At 44.2% G+C, this 22,508-nt stretch overlaps 1 protein-coding gene across 1 annotated transcript in view; it reads left to right on the top strand.

Moving 5' to 3' along the window:
- CWC27 (CWC27 spliceosome associated cyclophilin) overlaps positions 1–22,508 on the top strand; it is a 371,659-nt gene that overhangs the window by 261,183 nt on the left and 87,968 nt on the right. Inside the window, exons 12-13 of the mRNA XM_082248209.1 lie at positions 9,303–9,412; positions 16,825–16,940. Of these exons, the coding sequence (XP_082104335.1) occupies positions 9,303–9,412; positions 16,825–16,940 (226 nt within the window). The remainder of the gene's footprint in view (positions 1–9,302; positions 9,413–16,824; positions 16,941–22,508) is intronic.

Genomic DNA, 22,508 nt, shown 5'->3' with positions numbered 1-22,508 from the left:
TTTCCCAATCTGCATGCTTGGTCTGGGTCAGGTACTTAAGGCCAAAGGAGTAGCAAGAGAACCTGGCAACGAGTGTTTTTAATGGGTCAGCAACAACAACCCCCTTATTTCTGTTATAATAGGTATACTTTAATTTAAGGTAGATCTTCCAATATAGACAGGTTCCAACAGGCAATACGTGTTACCTGCCTTTAGATGCATTTTTCTGCAACTGGGGTGTCCAAATTCCAGGTACCACATTTTGACACTTCTTGGGGGTTTGGGAACTACATGTCCCAGCTCAGCTTTTCACTTTCCCCAGGCATGAAAGGACTACAAGTGTCTAGCACATCTGTCAGGCCTTTACATGGCCTTCTGTAGCTGGAGAGTCATGACCTGTCTTAGGCAGGCCATACATGAAGCAAATTTCTTTCCTTCAACCTGTGGAAATTTGCTTGATTACCCCATCAACACAGACCGTGTTGATGCAGGAATTCCTCCTGCTGGGTCAATTGCCTACTCCTGTGGGGGGAGGGCAGGGAAAGCCATCCCTGCTGGGAGAAGACAATGATTATCGCTAGTGGCTATAGCTGCCGCTAGTGATAATCGCAAGAGAATCCAGCAGGCTGATTGATCAATCTTGGGTACAATCAACCTGGTACATTCAGCCTGAGCACTGATAGTTTGAATAGTAGGAACAGTCAGAAGCGGCCGAGATTCGAACTGTGTATGGCTGGCCTTATGCTAGCTACACACTGCACTTACGGTATATTTCATTGCAATCGTAATTCTGCGTTTCTAGATTTTCATTGGCTCCTCCATAGCACCATATTTTTAATAAACTGCAATGCAAGGTAGAACTCAAAGTGGGGGGCTCTAAGTCGGGGTCTTGCAGCAGTTTGGGTACCCATATTGCTTTTCTAACCATTTATGGCTATTATGTATTTAAATGTATAAAGTAGTTCAGGCAAAGCCTAACTAACGTTAAACCTGCTCTCTGCCACATTCTAAACCTAATCTATCTAACCCGGTAAAGAAAAAATTGCTATACTTACCTATTCTGCAGCCAGTCCAGTCCGGTCCTAGCATTAGCTGTCAACGGCGGCTTCAGTGTGGAGGTGAGTGCAGAGGAGGCAGCCGCCAATGGAAGCCCCATAGTAACACTATGGGAGACGTCCCTTGCAAGGCATTTCACAGCTGTTGTCGCCCCTGACTTGCACAGAGCTTCTGTCACTGGAAACCGGACTGGATCGAGAATAGTTAAGTACAGCGATTTTTGCTTTACAGGGTTAGATACTGTAGATTAGTTTTAGAATGTGTCAGGTTTAATCTCAGTTCACACTAGTGTGGCTTCAAAGTCAGGCTTTGCTTTAAAGCTGCTCCGCACAGCGCTGCAACTTCATCACGGCTTATGCCATTATCCGATGAGTATGTCATGTATTACGAAACACGTCAGGGCCGCTATACTTGTCATCTGTATTTCTCTACTGTTTAGATGCTGTATACCCATGGATGTTTGTAAGTGTTTTTGACTTCTATTAGACCGTGCAATTTCATTTAAGCACGGTTTACACTAGACTCGCAGTTTGCAGCGGGTGTCAGTGCAATGTTAACGGAACCCTAAATGCAGGTCGCAAACGCAGTGCATTTACTTGCACTGGGTCGCATAGTATAAAAGTATCATGCTATCCAGTTGCAGTACTTTTCCAAAACTACTTTGGTGCATTGCTGTGGGAATCAAGATTATTCAAAATGCACTGACAATTCATGTGTGAACTCTGCCTTAAAGTCCTGCATGCTGCATCTCTGATGCACTTTCAGAAAACGCACAGTCTAATAGAAGTCAAAGGGAACTGCATGTAAAACATGGATAAAATCGTGCTGCACCCATGCTGCGGCTCGGTGCACACTCGGTAAGAGCAGACAGGCCACACACACCATCACAGCATAAGCAGAAAGAGCCAACACAGACAATAGACACAACAAACAGAACATGCAAACACAGTCAGAGCACACTATTTTCTCCTTCGTTCATTGACAGACACAGCTCCTGATTCTTCTTAACCATTGGATTATACTGCCCCCTACAGGAGTAGGACACTAGGCAGGAAAAAGCTTGACTATGCCTATGGGTAGTCCCAGGGGGTATACACCCACTCTCAGCTATAGGCACTTTTTTCTGCCTAGTCAGGAGTAAGGTCCTAGTTTCTTGCTGGGATCTCTGGTCCTGGCAATTTTTTCTTTTTAAATGAAATTTTTTCCTATCTTTGTTATTTTGTTCCTGTGAGAATCTAAAATCAATTGCCGGACTGGGCGACAGACTTGATCATCTACATCCAGAGGGTCCCCCCAGTCCGGCCAGTGAGCGCACGCAGGCCTCAGCCCCTCGCTAGGTCGGCCGTGACATAGCCCCACTGGACGGGGGCTGGCCTGCGAGTTAAACGTCTCGTGGGGCGCATACGACCTGGCCTCGGCCTGAGTCGCAGCGTTCCTTCTCGCGGACAGCCACCCACATTCTGATGAAGTGGTGGTCCACTCTGTTCCTGGTATGGTAAGTAGCTGTCTCCCCTCTACTCCTGGAGGGACGGTGGGACCCCAGGGTTCCCCTCTTTTCCTCAGCCCCTCAAAACTTTTGGTGGTTACGGTGGGTCTTTCGGTCCCTCCCCTCCTTCCACCTGAGCGAGGTTATGAGCTGGCTTTTGCCACATGCTGTAAAGGGGGGCTTGCTGGAGTTGCTGCTGACTGGGTTTTTCCTTGTGTGCAAAGGGTGGTTGAACTGGGTTCCCTGCCATCCTGGAAGTTGGTGACTAGGGCAGGGATGTCCTCTGGGCTCCCTGCAGGTGGCTATTGGGCTAGGGAAGCGGATGGTTTAGGATGTGAGGGTGGCTGAAGCCACTGCCTCCTGTTTGGGGCACTGCCCCTGGGTGGTCGGCTTTGCTGGGGCTTGCGGCTGGGCGCCCACAAAAATGTAGGCCACAGCTTAAGGCCTACTAGGCCATGCGGCTGAGTCGGAAACCCTCCGTTGGGGGGGCAGCCCCAGTGAATTTGGCTGAAGCCCCCACTCTTCTTTTGGGCATCTACCGGACTAGGATCCATGCACTTGCGGCTGGGCCTCCATGAAAATTTAGGCAGCAGGTTGCGGCCTGCTAGGCCATGCGGTCAGTTTGGCACGTCCCTTGGAAGGAGTGGTGCTGTGGGGGCGCATCATTTTTTTGATGACATCTTCGCTGCCATTATTGCGTGGGGCACCTGCCTTTTTGTAGCACTGCAGAACCATCAGGATACCCTGCTTGCGCATCCACGTCATGGCGGGCAGCCCACTTTTAGGAGGCTATTTCCTATTATGCGGGCCTCTATGGAGGGGCTCGGAGGGCGACCCCCTTGTCCCCTTTTTGTGGGGTCCAGCAAGTGGTCCATTGGTGGGCCCTCGGTCGGCGTCCCTTTTGTGGGATCGCAGTCGGCGGCCCTCCCCTGATTGTTACATCAGATCCCGAAATTGTTTTGGCCACTGCAGACACCAGTTACCCTGCTGTGTCTACATCCACGAACCCTGAGTGCTCAGATAGCGAGGATGATTGCTCTGCTCCTCTAGCTGTGCATGAAAAGGCGCTGGTGGGTGCACTGTTTGTGTCAGTGCGTGAAATTTAAAAAAAGAGAGGTTGCAGCTAATGCTGCATTGGAGGCGCTGGTCCCTTTCGGGAACTAACAGGCCCTCCAAAGCGGTGAGGGTGTTCCCCTTTCCCCTTACTTTGACAACATTGTCACAAAACTGTGGGGTTGTCCAAAACGCAGTGGTTCCTAAGCGTTTTTTCCTTGCGGTATCCTTATGAGGATTGACTGCTTAAAAGGTGGACCGTCCCACCTGTAGCAGACTCGTTGGTTTCCAGATTGAATAAAGGTACCTTCATTCCGGTAAAGGAGTCCCCGGCCTTTACAGATCCAGCTGATAGGAGGCGGAGACTTTGTCCTGCCAAATATTCGCTGTGGCTGGTTCGGCACTTTGGCTTGTATTTACTATTACCCTGGTGTCGCAAACTCTTACCAAGTGGGCTAAACTTTTACACGGGGACCTGGAGGGAAATCCGCTTCCCCCTGTCTTGCAGAGCTGGTGGATCAGTTGATCCAAGGGCTACAGTTTATCTGTGATGCTTTTTGGAAGCTGCTCCTTTGATTTCTAGGCTGTCTGTATCAGCAGTGGTCCTATGGCGTACTACCTGGCTGAAATGCTGGTCTGCGGACTGGACTTTTAAGAAGGCCTTATCTTATCTCCCCCTTGTAGGGGATCACCTGTTTGGAGCTTCCTTGGATAACATCGTTAGGGTCTCACAGGTGGAAGAGTACTCTTCTTCCGCCGGCTACCAAGGGCAAGGAGCCCCTTCTTAGATGTGGGCCATTCTCCTTGGCTCATGAGGTTTTTTTCATCCCTCAGGGTCTAAAGACAAGGGATCAAAGGTCAGGGCCTCCACCAGAGGTTCCAAGAGGACCTGGTCTGGCAAGCCACGAGTGGGCTCTTCCAGACCTGTGGACAAGGCTGCCTCTGCATGATGGGGCACCCTCACCCGTGTCTGGGGTGGGGGGACGTCTTCGCTGGTTTCTGGATCCATGGACCTCCCTGGTACAGGAGGAAGTGGGTCCACAAAGTTATTCAGTCAGGCTACTAAATTGAGTTCGGTCTTACCCACCGGAAATGTTCTTCCCTTCCAGCCTGCACTTGTCCCCAGATCACTTACAGGGTCTCTTTGGGGCAGTGCAAGACTTGTTACCTTAAGGGGTGATTGTTCCGGTCCCGACTTCTGAACTTTTTCAAGGGTTTTTTACTCAAACCTCTTTACAGTTCCCAGGAAGGAAGGCAAGGTACGTCCAATTCTGGACTTAATGGCTAAAACTGCTTTGTGCGGGTACAGACGTTCCGCATGAAGTCCGCTGATCGCTTCTATTGACATCAAGGACGCCTACCAGCACATTTTAATATTTGCCAGTCACCAGCGCTTCCTCCCGTTTTGCCGTGCGGGTGTGGGCCTGATGGTGTCCACCTTCGAGGCGGTCTGTTTGCACAGTTCTACACAAGAAAAAAAGAGGTTTAAGGATTGTAAGAGGTGCATGAAAGTCAGCCAGCCCCCAGTCTGATGTACTCGCCCTCCAGTCTGTCACCAACCAAATAAAACCTGTCTCTTGGTACAAAGAACAGGGGTTTAGTTGACACACATTTGCAAACGCATGTGAAAGCTGCAGAGCCACTTCACGGCACCCTGTTTAAATCTGCAGTCCTACACTCTCAATTTAGTGTCCTCACACTGGAGGCACATGGCCGCTAATGGGTGGATGGGGGACAGGTGAGAGGGAGACAGCCCAACCTCCCCCAACCCATCCCCATACACGACTGGCTGTTGTCTCAAAGACTCAAATAATTAGGTTATAACCATGGTGCAAACTGGAAAAGACCAGCTGAAAAGCATTACACCTCCATCCCCTTGGTGGATGCAGTATATAGATAGGAAGGGATTTTATGTATGGGGCATGGCCTGTAAAGCACACTGCCTTTGAAATCCCTAATTTCCTTTTTGGGACTTTATATGAGACAAGCAGGTCATGCTATTGGTCTCCATCCCTGTCTACGGAAAACACTAAGGTCAAATCAAAACTGCATCCACGAAAATCGCACGGTGGGACTTTAATTGAGGCACCAAGCTGTGAGCAAGGCGTCTCCATCCCTGGTTGCTTAAACATATTGGACTAGGTGGGACTTTAGATGAGACCCAAGCTGGTGTTGCCCAGCGTCTCCATCCCTATATCAAGAAAAAAAGATTTTGGTGACAGACTGGAGGGTGAGTACATCAGACTGGGGGCTGGCTGACTTTCATGCACCTCTTACAATCCTTAAACCTCTTTTTTTCTTGATATAGGGATGGAGACGCTGGGCAACACCAGCTTGGGTCTCATCTAAAGTCCCACCTAGTCCAATATGTTTATGCACAGTTCTACACAAGATCTCTGCAAAAGCGATTCTGGTGAAAAGGGACAAGAATCCACGGTCTCTAGAGGTGGCTTCGTTCTTCTCTGTTTCTATAGGGAAATTCTCCCCCTGTACTGGACAGTTGTTGCCTTGAATGCCAGCCTGTCCGGGTGGGGTGGTATCCTCAGCACAGATGTGCTTAGGGGGTCTGGACTCTGGCAGAGTCCAGACTGCCAAATAATGTACTGGAACTCCGAGCGATCAGACTTGTCTGGCTCATTGGACAATTCATTTTCATGGGTGTCCAGTACGAATTCATTTGGACAAGGCCACGGCCATAGTCTATGTCAATCACCAAGGGGGCACAAGAAGTGTCCTGGTGGCTCGGTAAGTAGCCGGCATTCTAAGGTGGGCTGCCGATTCGTTCCAGTCCTCTCAAACCGCCACGACTCCTGAGCAGGATCGAGGCAGAAAGGATTCTGGTCATTCTAGTGGCTCCAGACTGGCCTCACTGGTCTTAGTACACCGATCTGGTAAGGCTGGTCACTGATGCTTCATGGGGACTTCCTCTCAGGGAGGATCTGCTGTCCCCAGGACCAATCCAATCTTCCATCTTGCTTTACAGTCACTGGCTTTGACGGCTTGGCTGTTGAATGCCAAGTGCTAAAGGATAGAGGTTTGTCTGAGTCTGTGATTCCTACGCTTTTGAAAGCTAGGAAATCTACTTCTAGAAAGATCTACTATTGTACGTGGAAGAAGTACATTGTGTGGTGTTAGTCTCTTGGGGTTCATCCTCGCTCCTTGATGGATCGGATCTTAACCTTCCTTTAACGGGGGGTTGAACAGCAATTGGCCTTGAGTACCATCAGAGGCCAGGTATCGGCTTTGGCTTTTTTTTCCAACAACCTTTGGCTACACACTCCCGGATGCGTACCTTTCTTCAGGGTGCCAAACATTTGGTTTCTTTAGTGCGGGCTCCGTTGCCGTTGTGGGATCTTAATTTGGTGCTTTCAGCTCTACAGAAGCCTCCCTTTCAAAATATTTGGGAGCTTTTCCTGCTTTCACTGTCCAAGAAGGTGGCCTTTTTTGGTGGTTTTTACCTCTGCGCGCAGGGTGTCGGAACTGGCGGCGTTATCCTGTCGTTCACCTTATGGTGATTCACAAGGATAAGGTAATGCTTCGCCCCTGTCCGTCATTCCTTCCTAAGGTGTTCTCTGACTTTCATTTGACAGGCCTAAACATCCAAAGGAAATTGCCTTGCATGCCTTGGATGTGGTCCGGGCAATTAGGGTGCACCTGGCAGCTACGGAGTCTTTTAGGAAGTCAGACTCTCGATTGTGCTCACTGACGGACCTCAGAAAGGGTTGTCCGCTTCCCCTGTGACCATTTCCAGATGGATCAGACAGATGGTCTTTCAGGTCTATTCCATCAAGGGTCAGGTTCCTCCTTTCCCTGTCAAGGTGCACTCTGGTAGGGTGCCTCCTGGGCTTTCCGTCTTCATGTGTTAGTGACGCAGGCTTGCAAGGCGGCCACCTGGTCATCGGTGCACATTTTTACAAAGATTTTATAAAGTGGATGTGTTGGCATCTGAGAATGCGTCTTTTGGCTGTAAGGTTTTTCAGGCTGCTGTTTAGAGGACCTGGTAATCTTTGAGGGTGTATTTTTTTTCAGGTAAGCTTCAGTTGTTTATGGTAGAGCTCCATGTTACCTGATTGGCTATGGTTAGCCTTAAGAATTTTTTTCTGATGTTTTTCCCACCCCCTCATGTTTAACACTGCTTTAGGGCGTCCCAATGGTTAAGGAGATCAGGAGCTGTGTCTGTCAATGAACAAAAGAGAAAATGGGATTTTTAACTTACCTTAAAATCCATTTCTCTGATGTTCATTGACAGACACAGCACCCACCCCTCTGTAGAGTTGGCTTTCTTCTGATACTGATTGTAACAAAACTGAGTTCCTATAGCTGAGGGTGGGTGTATACCCCCTTGGACTGCCCATGGGCATAGTCAAGCTTTTTCCTGCCTAGTGTCCTACTCCTGTAAGGGGCAGTATAACCCAATGGTGAAAGGGGTGTTCCAGCTGGGGAAACAAAATACAACAAATACTGTAGCTGCTGACCTTTAATATATAGACACTTGCCTGTCCAGGGAGCCCGTAATGTCAGCACCCGAGCTGATTTTTGAGTCGGCTTCCGGGTGCTGCTGCCGCCATTCTTTTTAAGGGAAACTGGCAGGTAAGCCTTTCAGCTTCATAGCCCATCCCCTACTGCGCATGCGCTAAGCGCGCTGCGCATTCTAATTGGCTTAGCAGCGGAGAAAGGAGGAGGGGGCTGATCTTCTGAGGGACAGCGCGGAAGTGGAGAAGGATACCTGTTAAAAACAGGTACCCATTCCCCCCTCCCCCCTGAAAGGTGCCAAATGTGGTACCGGAGGGGGGAGGAAGCAGATGAGGGGATGTTCCACTTTTTGGTGGAACTTCGCTTTAAGAAGAATCAGGAGCTGTGTCCATCAATGAACATCAGAGAAATGGATTTTACGGTAAGTCTAAAGTCCCATTTTTTTATTATTCTTATTCATTTTGTTGTTACTTGCATGGTCGGTACACTGGTCCAACTGTAGCCTAGTATTCCTGGTAGACAAAGAACATAGGGTTCTATCGCATATACTGTATTTTAAATCCACATTACATCAGAATACAACTGTATTTGTAATAGTTTTACTGTATAGTAACACAGTATACATACAGTATAAGTATAGTTATCAAAGGTGGCTAGAAATAGGACAGATCTTGGCTCTATGTGTGTGCGTTATTAATCATATTACTATGAGGCATTTTTATTTTTCTAAAAGAAATCCCTTTTGGCTAGGCTAGTTGGCACATGTACCTCCAAAGAGTGCCAGCTTACTATTTGAATTTTATTTTCTTATATATTGGCAGTATATTTACTTGTGTTGGAACAGCACCTCTGTGACTTTGGCATGGAGAATATTAATCATTTAAGCTTAGCTCTTCCTGCTCCCCCCCCCCCCCTCCTTCATCTTCGATATAGCTGTGATGGTCCATCCTACCTCTGATGTATCTAAAACCCTTCCCTGGATTTAGAAAAAACAGGTATAATATGATGCTGTATAAAATGCCAGTTCTCAATGGCAACAAAATAGATAATATTGTTACATTTTTTAGATGTATAAATCCGGTATTATTTTAGATGATTTAATGCCAGGCATATATTTGGATGTTGGGCATATATTTAGATTGTTTGGCTAATATGACTAAAATAGGAAACTTGTTTACCATATACTTTTAAAGTGGGGATGGGAAACTATTATAACTATATAAATGAGGTTCATTTTACCCATTTCTTTTTTTAGCCGAAAGAACTGTGGCTAATAGCGCTCTGGAAGAATATCTCAAGGGGAAAGAAAAGTACGAAAGCTGCAAAAAAAAGAATGCAGTGAAAGGTTCATCCAGAGAACAACAGGTGATTTATTAACCGTGTTTATTAAAATATATATATTTACAGTATACTGTGTGTGTGTATGTCTGTGTGTATATATATATATATATATATATATATTGTAGCAGAGCTTCCCAGAGAGAGCCAGGAAAAGTCCTGTTCGGGTTTTATACATCACCCAGGCATCTCTCGTATACCTTTAGGGATCTCTGATCCATGATCCAGTTCAGATCTTGGTCCTCTTCCCCAGGCCAATTTAAACTCACCTGAGACAGACAGCAGCTCTCTCTCAGCCTGGGAGAACAGACAACGTTTGTCTATGAGAACGGAAGGTCAGTAAAACTACCAGTTTGTGTCTTTGGAAGCTGACAAGCTGTAGGCTTGCTCAATCTGTGTTAGTGAGGGAGTGCATTGTGTGTAGTAAGCGCCGGGACACGGCTAGGCTTTTGTTTATTATTATTATTCCTGCTTGTTTTCCTTAAAGCACTGTACAGCACCTGTATATAAACTTGTATATAGCACCAATAAACACCGCACTGTTTGTCACTACCACACTGGATTTGGTATCTGTGCCTGAAAGACTGCTCATCCCAGGGAGCTTTGCACCTGCTACCTGTTCCCCAGCTTACATATGGTGGAGGCCTGCGGTCAGTGGTAGTAAGTTACTAATTAAAGGGCCAGTACCTGGAGTGACTAAACATGGAGGAAATCCTCAAACAGTTGGTGTTATCCAATGCTGCACAGCAGCAAGCGAACTCTTTGTTTAAACAACAGATTGGTGTTGTACAAGAACAAACGAAGCAAGCAAACGCTGCACAACAGCAAGCAAACTCTTTGATTCAACAACAGATTGGTGCTGTACAAAATCAAACCCAGTTGATGTTTGAAAAACTGGCAAGTGCTGCAGAAGCAGACAGAAAGGTGCTGGTTGAGGTGGTGCAGACATTTGCACAGGAGTCTGCTGTGAAAACAGAAACAGTTAGAGACCGCTCCTCAGCCATCCATGTTGGTCACTTCCTGTCCAAGATGACTGCTTATGATGACCCAGAGGCCTTTCTGGTTACGTTTGAGAGAACCGCTGAGAGGGAAGGCTGGCCCAAAACCAAGTGGGCAGGATTGATCACTCCCTTACTTACTGGGGAATCGCAGAAGGCCTATTACGATTTGGAGTCCGTGGATGCAGGAGAGTATGAAAAGGTCAAGCAGGAAATCCTGGCGCGTCTCGGTGTCAACAGCTGGTCCTTCCAAGATGAGAGGCCCCCAAGATCACAGTTGTTTGACCTAATCCACCTGGTGCGAAAATGGCTACAGCCGGAGTCCTTGTCTGGGCCACAAATAGTGGAGCATGTAGTCATGGATCAGTTCCTGAGGTCATTAACAACTCCTTTGCAGAAGTGGGTGATTCAAGGATACCCCAAGTCGGCGGACAACCTGGTGGAGCTTGTTGAGAGGTACTATGCTGCAGAGAACCTGGTCACCACCCCTACAGCTGCACGGACTTTCCACCCAAAGCCACGGTCTCCCCAGGCAACCGGTAAGACTGTTCCAGGGGAAGTGGGTGGTTAGCATGGCAAGGAGACAGGGGGGAGGACTTTTGGTGCCAGAGCTGAAGTTTGGCGTCCCAAACAAGGGAAGCCACTGCCTGTCAACAAACCTAACTGGGGTAACATCAGGTGTTTCCGTTGCCAGGAACTGGGACATGTTGCAGCAAACTGTCCGTTGACAGATGAACCCATGCAGTGTGACATGTCTCTTAGAAGGCAGTCTATGTTTGCTGCTGTTTCATGCGCTGCTGCGCCAGGTGTAGGAAAGCACATATGCCAAATAACTGTTAATAATAAGCCTATTACGGCCTTGCTGGACTCAGGAAGTCTAGTGACTTTGGTTAAAGCAGAAATGGTTGAAAATGTGAATTTAAATGGAAAAAAAGTTGCTGTGATCTGTGTACATGGTGATACTCGGGAGTATCCTATAGCTACTGTTAGCTTTGAAACTGACTTAGGTACGGTGACCCATCCGGTTGGACTTGTACCCCACTTAGTGCACGAGGCCATCATTGGTAGAGACTTCCCTAAGTTTTGGGAACTGTGGGATCGTCCCGACTCGGTCACAGTAACTGACTCAGTGGTGGAGCCAGAACCCCTGGCCATCACTGACAATGTGGGTTTAAGGGATTCCTCTCAAGGTTCCCCGGATTTTCCTTTCTCTGTTATGGCAGGAGAACTGGAGGAGCCTGAGGAAGTCCCCACAGCCAGTCCAGGTGAACAGCCTTCTGGTGACCCTGAGGCTACATTGGAGTTTGCTGATCTTAATGTGCACAAGGAAAACTTTGGTACCGAGCAGAAAAAAGACCCTACCCTTGCCAGGGCCTGGGAGAATGTAGTAATGTTTAATGATGTACCTGTTGAACCAGGGGACAGGCCCTGTTTCCTTTTTTCAGCAGCAATGAAGATTTATTGTATTGGGTATATAAAAAGAACGATGAAATTGTTGAGCAGTTGGTGGTCCCTTAGCCTTACAGACGGGTGGTACTGGAATTGGCTCATGGACACTTACTGGGAGGTCATTTAGGGGTTGAAAAAAACACTGAAAGGGTGTTACGCAGGTTTTACTGGCCTGGGATACAGAAAGATATTGACAATTATTGTCAATCCTGTCCTGTGTGTCAGATGTCAGCCCCACTACCCCACTTCCGAAGTCCTTTAGTGCCCTTACCCATTATTGAAGTGCCCTTTGAGAGGATTGCCATGGACCTCGTAGGTCCACTCCCCAAGTCTGCCCGGGGTCATCAACACATTCTTGTAATCATGGATTATGCTACATGTTACCCCGAGGCAGTTCCCTTACGCACTGCATCCGCTAAGAACATTGCTAAAGAGTTGTTCATGGTGTTCAGTCGCGTTGGGATCCCTAAGGAGGTCCTTACGGACCAGGGCACTCCATTTATGTCACGAATAACTAAAGAGTTGTGCAAGTTATTTAAGGTGACCCAGTTGCGAACCTCCGTATACCACCCTCAAACTGATGGCCTTGTAGAACGCTTCAATAAACATTAAAGAGTATGTTAAAAAAGGTTGTGGACAAGGATGGAAAAAACTGGGACTTCTTGATTCCGTACTTGATGTTCGCCATCAGGGAAGTACCCCAGTCCTCTACGGGATACTCTCCTTTTGAATTGCTTTGTGGGAGACACCCTCGGGGACTCTTAGACATAGCCAAGGAAACCTGGGAGGGGGAGCAGACACCCCACAAAAGTGTCATTGAGCACATCGCTCAAATGCAGGACAGGATTGCAGTGATCATGCCTATGGTAAAGGAACACTTAATGCAGGCCCAGGCAGCCCAACAGAGAATATACAACAGGGGAGCCCGACTCCGTGTCTTCTCACCTGGTGACAGGGTCCTGGTGTTGGTTCCTACTGTAGAGAGCAAGTTCTATCTAAGTGGCAGGGTCCCTTCGAAGTATTGGAAAGAGTTGGGGAGGTCAATTATAAAGTGCATCAACCAGGAAAAAGGAAGCCAGAGCAGATTTACCATATTAATCTGTTAAAGCCCTGGAAGGATAGGCTGGCCTTAACTGCGAGGTCCGTCCCTGTAACATATAGGGTTACTGAGTCCCCTCTGGTCCCTGAGGTCAGGATTCCAGACACCCTGTCTTATTCCCAAAAACAAGAAGCTAGAGAGTTCCTGATAAGGAATAGAGAGAGATTTTCAGAGTTACCTGGTACGACTTCATCAGTTCAGCATGATATTGTTACTGAACCTGGGGTCCGTGTCAAGCTCAAACCGTACCGAATTCCCGAAGCGAGGAGAAAGGACATTAGTGATGAAGTAAAAAGGATGCTGGAGCTAGATGTCATTGAGGAAGGAATCCAATAGTGACTGGTCTATCCCCATCGTTTTAGTCCCAAAACCGGATGGTACTTGGAGGTTCTGTAACGACTTCAGAAAACTCAATGCAGTGACAAAGTTTGACACGTACCCAATGCCCAGAGTGGACAAACTTATAGACAGACTTGGCAAAGCCCGCTATCTAACTACTTTAGACTTGACCAAAGGATATTGGCAAATACCCCTGACTGGTAGCGCCAAAGAAAAGACTGCGTTTGCTACCCTAAGAGGGTTAATTTCAGTATGAAAAAATGCCTTTTGGGTTGCAAAATGCCCCTGCGACATTTCAGAGGGCCATGGACAGGACCCTAAGACCTCACCGACAGTATGCAGCTGCCTATCTGGACGATATAGTGGTACATAGCACTGACTGGGAGTCTCACTTGCCCCATGTACAGGCTGTTCTGGATTCCGTCTTCAAGGAAGGTTTTACAGCAAACCCAAAAAAATGTGCCATTGGTTTAGAGGAAGCCAGGTATTTGGGCTACACTATTGGTCGTGGAGTCATTGAACCGCAGTTAAACAAAGTAGAAGCCATCCAAGAATGGCCACGTCCTGCAAACAAGAAGCAGGTCAGAACCTTTCTTGGAATTGCAGGGTACTATAGGAGGTTTATCCCGAATTTTGCAACTCTAGCTGCCCCACTGACCGACCTTACGAAAGGGAAAGAATCAGTAATGGTGAAATGGTCCCCAATAGCAGAGGAGTCTTTCCAAGTCTTAAAGAAGGCTCTTTGTGCACAGCCAGTGTTGTACTCCCCTGATTTCTCCAAGGATTTCTTGGTTCAGACGGATGCGTCTGATGTAGGTATTGGGGCCGTGTTTTCACAGGTACACAATGGGGAAGAACACCCTGTGGTGTACCTGAGCAGAAAGCTTAATGAACACGAGAGAAAGTATGCAGTCATTGAAAAGGAATGTTTAGCCATAAAGTGGGCCTTGGACGCGCTAAGGTACTATCTGTTAGGGCGTCAGTTTGATTTGATAACTGACCATGCTCCTCTGAAATGGATGGCCCAAAAGAAGGAGACTAATAGACGGGTGAACCGGTGGTTTTTGGCTCTACAAGATTACTCCTTCACTGTAAAACACAGGCCAGGTGTTGAGATGGGGAATGTAGATGCGATTGTCCCGTGTTCACTCCTGTTGGGCCACAGGTGTTCCAACCCTGGGTTTGAAACAAGGGGGGGGATATGTAGCAGAGCGTCCCAGAGAGAGCCAGGAAAAGTCCTGTTCGGGGTTTATACATCACCCAGGCATCTCTCGTATACCTTTAGGGATCTCTGATCCATGATCCAGGTCCTCTTCCCCAGGCCAATTTAAACTCACCTGAGACAGACAGCAGCTTTCTCTCAGCCTGGGAAAACAGACAACATTTGTCTATGAGAGCGGAAGGTCAGTAAAACTACCAGTTTGTGTCTTTGGAAGCTGACAAGCTGTACTCAGTCTGTGTTAGTGAGGGACTGCATTGTGTGTAGTAAGCGCCGGGACACGGCTAGGCTTTTGTTTATTATTATTATTCATGCTTGTTTTCCCTAAAGCACTGTACAGCACCTGTATATAAACTTGTATATAGCACCAATAAACACCGCACTGTTTGTCACTACCACACTGGATTTGGTATCTGTGCCTGAAAGACTGCTCATCCCAGGGAGCTTTGCACCTGCTACCTGTTCCCCAGCTTACAATATATATATATCATTTTACATGAGGATATAAACATCCAAAAGGAAAAGTCAGTAACAGGCTCAACATTTTTCTATGCACTGTCTCTTGAAAAATATTGCAGGTATGAAAAAATACCTGATGAACCTGCTAGAGCTCCTAACTTCCAATTGGTACTGGCAACGCTGCCTCTGCTGCACTGAAATATCAAGGAAATCCAGGAACAGTCCTTCACTTGGATTACAGTATACTTACCTCTATGTTATAGAGATGAAGAGGGGTTTTCTGTAGGGCTGACAACACTGCTTGGAATTTCAGAGCAGCAAAGGCACTGTGGTAACTTAAACAGGAAGTTAGCAGCACACTGGATTTCTGGCAGATTAGCAGATATTTTTTCTGTACTTGCAGCATTTTAAAACAGACAAAAAAATGGGAAAATGCTCTTATATTGCACAGATGTGCTGAATAAATTTAGACACTATAAATTGAAGCAAAGGGACAGATTGAACTAGTGCTGAATGACATTAAAGCTTACCTTCCCTTAAGAATTGCACCTTCCCAATTCCCCACTCCATCACAGCATAAAACAAGTGCACCTCTTTTTATATATGCCTCCTGCCCCTATTCTCGTCTAGGGCAAAAATGAAGTGAAGCCTTCTCCTTGGATACCACATCACATATTCCAGGAGGCCGTGGCTTCCACACATCTAGAGTAGGAAGGACCAGGCACCTGGTCATAGGGGGCCTGGCTGCAAGAACCAGGAAAAGACAGCTGGCTACTTATATGGTAGAGCAGGGGAGGAAAAATTGACTACATCGGATTTGCTGGACTTATGAGTATGTTTTTCCTAGATAAAAGAGCCTCAGTTAAGTGGCACTTTGTGAATTATTTAGAGGGAATGGATGAAATACCTCTTTAAAGAGTACTGATGGTTCTTTAGGTGCCACAGATAATATTTATTTATTCACCATTGCACCAATCCCCAACCCCCAAAACCACAATGCTGGGATCGTAATTAGGAACCAAACACCTGCAATATAGCTTGTTTGTTTTTTTTGGATGACTCCAAAGAATATATTATATATTGTGTAGTGGTTGGGGATACATCAGCTTCACCGATCACTCCTCAATGTGATCATAAAGGATGTAAACATTGGTTCAAAAAAACTAAGGTAATTCTGGACATTACACAAAAAAAAAGCTTTTTCTCTCTTTTTATGCAACTACAATAGATTTTCTTCTTTTAAAAGAAATTAAAGGGGAGGCCATTTTAATACATAAGAGCTGAACTAATTAACTGCTTATTAATGCCTGGGGACTGTGAAAAGCAGTTTTACTTCCCTTCTCCTCTGCACTACCAGAGGCTGGTCTCTGCAGCCTCTTCTCTACTATTCTCCGATAGGCTAAAGTCATCTGACATCATCAAGTGCGGTGCAGTGAAAGGGAGGATGCTGATGGACCATCCACTGCTGGAACAGAGTGGAGCACCATTTGCTGGGGTAGCGTAGGATTAGGTAAAAGTAAAATTGCTCTTACTATTCCCTAAAATAAATGTGCAAATCAGTGCAGCCCCACTGCAGGGGAGGACTTTTTTGGTTTTCTGGAGCTCAGTTTTAAATATGGTCTACTGCTAAATAAACTAGATAAGTGTCAGTAATATCACATGTATGATCATTTTAGTCACTAAATACTGCAAGTGTACAAAACCGATTTCCTTTTTTTTTTTTTTTTTTTTGCATAATTGCATGTGAAAGACTCATTAAATAATTATGTTATGCAGTACCTACATATTTACTATTTAAAATTTATGTGACAGTTGTATTGTATTACAATTTGATTAAATAGTCCAGAGAGAGATATAACTATGTATCACATTTCAGACACTGGCTCTTCTGGACCGGTTTAAATCAAAGCTCACCCAGGCAATTTCTGAAACTCCCGAAGAAGAAATGTCTGATCCAGAAGAAGAAGATGATGATGATGATGACAAAGGATGGTAAGTGCTGACTTGGTGTTCACTAATCATTGTAACAATGTATACAGACACAATAAGGAGCAACTAAATTCTTGCAACCTATAATTTTATTTTAGCCAACACCTTTGCCAGCTTAGATTTGTTCTGCAACAACCATGCAACCTTTGAAAACCTGTAGTATTTGTTATAGTAAAAAAAATACAGAGGTTTATTTGACACACTATTGGTACAGACATACAAATACAGAAATGTGCAGGTTAGTAGACTCAATTGCCACATTTTTCACTTTCATTAACATATAATGAATGTACATATACTGTGTTTGTGTGTGTGTGTTTGTGTGTGTGTGTGTGTGTGTATGTATATATATATATATATATACATATACATACAGTGGCTATAAAAAGTCTACATACCCCTGGTAAAATGTCAGATTTCTATGATGTAAAAAATGAGACAAAGATAAATAATTTCAGAACTTTTTCCACATTTAACGTGACCTATAAACTGTACCACTCAATTGAAAAACAAACTAAAATCTTTTAGGGTGGGGGGGGGTTTAGAATAAAAAACGAAAATAATGTGCTTGCAGAAGTGTACACACCCTCTTATAACTGGAGATGTAGCTGTGTTCAGAATTAGGCAATCACACTTCTGTTAAATAGGAGGCAGTACACGCATGCCATAATTTAAAGTGCCTCTAATTAACCCCAAATAAAGTTCATCTGTTCTAGTAGGTCTTTCCTGACCTTTTCTTAGTCGCATTCAACAGCAAAAGCCATGGCCCGCAGAGAGCTTCTAAAGCATCAGAGAGATCTTATTTGTTTACTAGGTATCAGTCAGGAGAAGGGTACAAAAGAATTTCCAAGGCATTAGATATACCATGGAACACAGTGAAAACAGTTATCATCAAGTGGAGAAAATATAGTACAACAGTAACATTACCAAGAACTGGACATCCCTCCAAAATTCAAGAAAAGACAAGAAGAAAACTGGTCGGGGAGGTTGCCAAGAGGTCTACAGCAGCATTTAAGAGGCTGCAGGAATATCTGGCAAGTACTGACTGTGTGGTGCATGTGACAACAATCTTCCGTATTCTTCATATGTCTGGGCTATGGGGTAGAATGGCAAGATGGAAGCCTTTTCATACAAAGAAAAACATCCAAAATGTGTTATGGTCTGATGAAACCAAGATTGAACTTTTTGGCCATAATTCCAAAAGATATGTTTGGCGCAAAAACAACACTGCACATCACCAAAAGAACACCACACCCACAGTGAAGCATGGTGGAGGCAGCATCATGCTTTGGGTCTGTTTTTCTTCAGCTGGAACAGGGGCCTTGGTTAAGGTAGAGGGAAATATGAATGACCCAAAGCATACATCCAAATTAACAAAGGAATGGCTTCACCAGAAGAATGGCCCAGCCAGAGCCCAGACCTGAATCCAATTGAAAATCTGTGGGGTGATCTGAAGACGGATGTGCACAGGAGATACCCTCGCAATCTGTCAGATTTAGAGTGTTTTTGCAAAGAAGAGTGGGCAAATATTGCCAAGTCAAAATGTGCCCTGCTGATAGACTCATACCCAAAAAGACTAAGTGCTGTTATAAAATCAAAAGGTGCTTCAACAAAGTATTAGTTTAGGGGGGTGCACGCTTATGCAACCATATTATTTTAGTTTTTTATTTTTGCTTCCCTCCACCTAAAAAATTTCAGTTTGTTGTTCAATTGAGTTGTACAGCTTATGGGTCACAATAACCACTTACGGATCGCTAGCCGCAGTTTTACGTCAATACTTTGACGTTAAATACTGGGGTTATGGCAGCAGATAGCTGCCATAACCCCAATGTTTTTTTTAAACTGCGGGCGGTCCACTTTAACATAAGTGTGGTCCCAGTGGCGGATTCAGCGCAGAATCACCCTTATGGGCAGTGGCCTTGGAGGACCGGAGCGACGTCATAAGTTGCTTCCTAGCAACGGATTTAAAGAGCCCATTTTTTTTCATCATGAAAAAAAAAATGACTTTTTTTTTTTTTAGTGTAGATGTGTGATCTGAGGTCTTTTTGACCCCAGATCTCACATTAAAGAGTTCCTGTCATGCATATTTCTATTACAAGGGATGTTTACAAGATAAAATAAATAGGAAAAAAAATTAAAGCTCCCCATTAGCTCTTGCGCAGAAGCGAATGCATATGCAAGTCACGCCCACACATGTAAACTGTGTTCAAATCACACATGTGGTGTATTGCCACGATTGTTGGAGCGAGAGCAATAATTTGAGCTCTAGAAGATATAAAACTTCCGCGCTAAGGTCTATTTGGAAATGAGGATAAGTAGGTGAACTCTCAGTGTATAAATTATATATAAATGTATAAATATATATATAAAAAATATATATATAAAAAATGTGTGATCTAAAAATAGGCTGCAGCCTCCCTGAATGATAGTCCGGAGACTATACCTTGAATGTAAAAGAAAGGAGGGATGATGGCGCTGCCTATAAATAGAAAACTGATATAAAGTGTGGTAAAGTGATCTTAGTGTTATGTCTTCAATGGCCGAAGGTATAAAGTGACTTAGTGCTAATAAAGGTATATACAAATAATACCTAAAGATCACCAATACAATAGTTAACATCAAATAGTGCAAATCTCCAAGTGCAATATATTAAGGTGCTTCTAGAAAAAATTAAAGTGACTGGTGCATCAATTTGTGAATATTTACTTGCTTGTGGTCACTGCATGTGACATATAGACTGTTTTCCCATACTGGACTTTTGTGCTGTGCATATTGAACATTGTTTACTGTTGGCACTTTACATCACCCCTACACCATATTATATGGTAAAACTGGGGCTTTCCAGACACCATAGCACTTTCTTGTAAAAGCACTTTATAATTGCATGAATTTAAATATTGTTTGGTGCGATTTATGGTTTATCGCCTACGTTTGATATTTATCATAGGTATCACTAATTTATGCACCAGTCACTTTAATTTTTTCTAGAAGCACCTTAATATATTGCACTTGGAGATTTGCACTATTTGATGTTAACTATTGTATTGGTGATCTTTAGGTATTATTTGTATATACCTTTATTAGCACTAAGTCACTTTATACCTTCGGCCATTGAAGACATAACACTAAGATCACTTTACCACACTTTATATCAGTTTTCTATTTATAGGCAGCGCCATCATCCCTCCTTTCTTTTACAATTTGAGCTCTAGACCTCCTTTGTAACTCTAAACTGGTAACCTGTATACATTTTTAAAATGTCGCCTATGGGGATTTTTCAGTACCAATGTTTGTCGCCATTCCACGAGCATGCGCAATTTTGAAGCATGACATGTTGGGTATATATTTACTCGGCGTAACATCTTTCAAATTATAGAAAAAAATTGGGCTAACTTTACTGTTTTCTTATTATTTAATTCAGATTTTTTTCCAAAAAAATTGCGTTTGTAAGACCACTGCGCAAATACAGTGCGATAAAAAAATATTGCAACAATCTCCATTTTATTCTCTAGGGTCTCTGCTAAAAAATATATATAATGTTTTGGGGTTCTAAGTAATTTTCTAGCAAAAAAAAATGATTTTATCTTGTGAACAAAAAGTGTCAAAAAAAGGCGTGGTCCAGAAGTGGTTAAAGGTGGAAAAAGTTCTGAAATGATTTATCTTTGTCTCCTTTTTTTTTTTTTTTTTTTTACGTCACAGAACCCTGCCATTTTACCAGTGGTGTGTAGACTTTTTATTATTATTATTTAAAGGTATGCAATAGTACAGAGCAGAGTGATTATACAATCAGCAGTAATAACAATATCCAAACAACAGGTAGTAAGGTGCTTGCAACATAACGTGAATGTTGACTAAATGGTGCAAGAACGTTAAAGCAACGGAATCACATCTCTGCAATAGGTTTCCTCACCCAGAACAATACTTTGGACAGTATGGTGAACCAAAGTTAGGGCTATCAAAGTACATCAATCTGGTGGAAAAAGAGGGAACGAGAATGGGCACTAAATAATGGTGCAAGGTCAAATAAAAAACTGGAGTAAGCCAGGAAAAAGTAAGGTGAAGCACATAAATCTGTTCTCTGCATCATTTGTGCCCACTGGTTATAGCATACCTATGAACATTTTCAAGTTGTTCACAAGATGTGTAGACTTTTTATATATATATATATATATATACATATATATATATATATATATACAGTAAAACCTTGGTTTAAGAGTAACTTGGTTTAAGAGCGCTTTGCAAGACAAGCAAAATTTTCAAATAAATTTTGACTTGATATACAAGCGATGTCTTGATATACAAGTAGCCTCAAGTCACAGCTAAGTATAAAAGAGAAGAGAGGCGCCTCTAAGTGTAGCAATATGGTTAAATTTAATGAAGGTACAACATTTAGCAACTCACATGGTTGATGATTGGAACAGGCACATGCAGGCATCTGGGGTAAAGCTGTCCACATAGACCATCCTCCGCACCGACATCTACGTCATCCCTTCCATGCTGCCCCTCGCTTTCAGATCGCTTTACTGCAGGGTGGTCTTCCTGGTCAGGATTACAGACTGGCAGCCGGCGGTGCAGAAGATGGTCTATGTGGACAGTTTTACCCCGGATGCCTGCATACTTAGATGTGCTTGTTTTATTCATCAACAATGTGAGTTGCTAAATGTTGTACCTTCATTAAATGCTACACTTAGAGGCGCCTCTCTTCTCTTTGATACTCTGTAGCCCCTGCTGGATTCTGCTTCTAATCCCCTTATGGAAGCGCCATTTGTGGATGGACATTTTATGGTTACACAACCTATCGCAATGCTATAATCTTTTTATATGGACTATAAACTGAAGGACTTATGAATAAATGGTTGTGGAACGAATCATCTGAATTTCCATTAATTCTTATGGGGAAATTCGCTTTGATATAAGAGTGCTTTGGATTACAAGTATGTTTCCGGAACAAATTATGCTCGCAATCCAAGGTTTTACTGTATATATATATAAAAAACCCAAGCTATGTTTGTAGTTTTGGATAGAGTGGAAGTTGGAGGTTTTTTTAGCTGTAAAAATCTGAATACGAAGTGCTGGATCCTGGAATAGTGCACTAATCTGTAGCGCTGCTTGGGTAGTAACGAATGCTGCTCTTTTTGGGAAATGATGGGTGGCATGTCAGACCATGAGGAGGACCAGGACCCTGCTTTGTGTGAGAATGCTGCTATCTGACTGCAGATCGCAACAGCACTTACCAGTTAAATAAAAAGAGTAAAAGAAGATTTATTACTATAAATGCAGCCTGACTGTAATACAGTTATAAAGTGTATGGGTTCAGGAGGGTTTTAACCCTCCTCTTATGATAGAATTCCGTTACTATCCATGATGTTAGGGTCAGTTTTGACCCGTGTTTTAAATCAGCCATAAAATACCCTCTGAATAATTATTTATCATCAAATTTGTTTCTTACCTCTTGGTTACCTTGTTAGGCTTCTTTATCCTTGAAAAGATTGGTTTTAATATTTTTGGTGTGACCCCTAGACCTTTCTTTTGATAGCATACCTCTCATTGTCAAATTTAAAAAATGGT

Source organism: Pelophylax lessonae (assembly GCF_965119305.1).
Source record: "Pelophylax lessonae genome assembly, chromosome: 1".
Taxonomy (NCBI): domain Eukaryota; kingdom Metazoa; phylum Chordata; class Amphibia; order Anura; family Ranidae; genus Pelophylax; species Pelophylax lessonae.
Note: the sequence above shows the minus strand (reverse complement) of the source record. Positions and strands in the feature narration are given on the sequence as shown.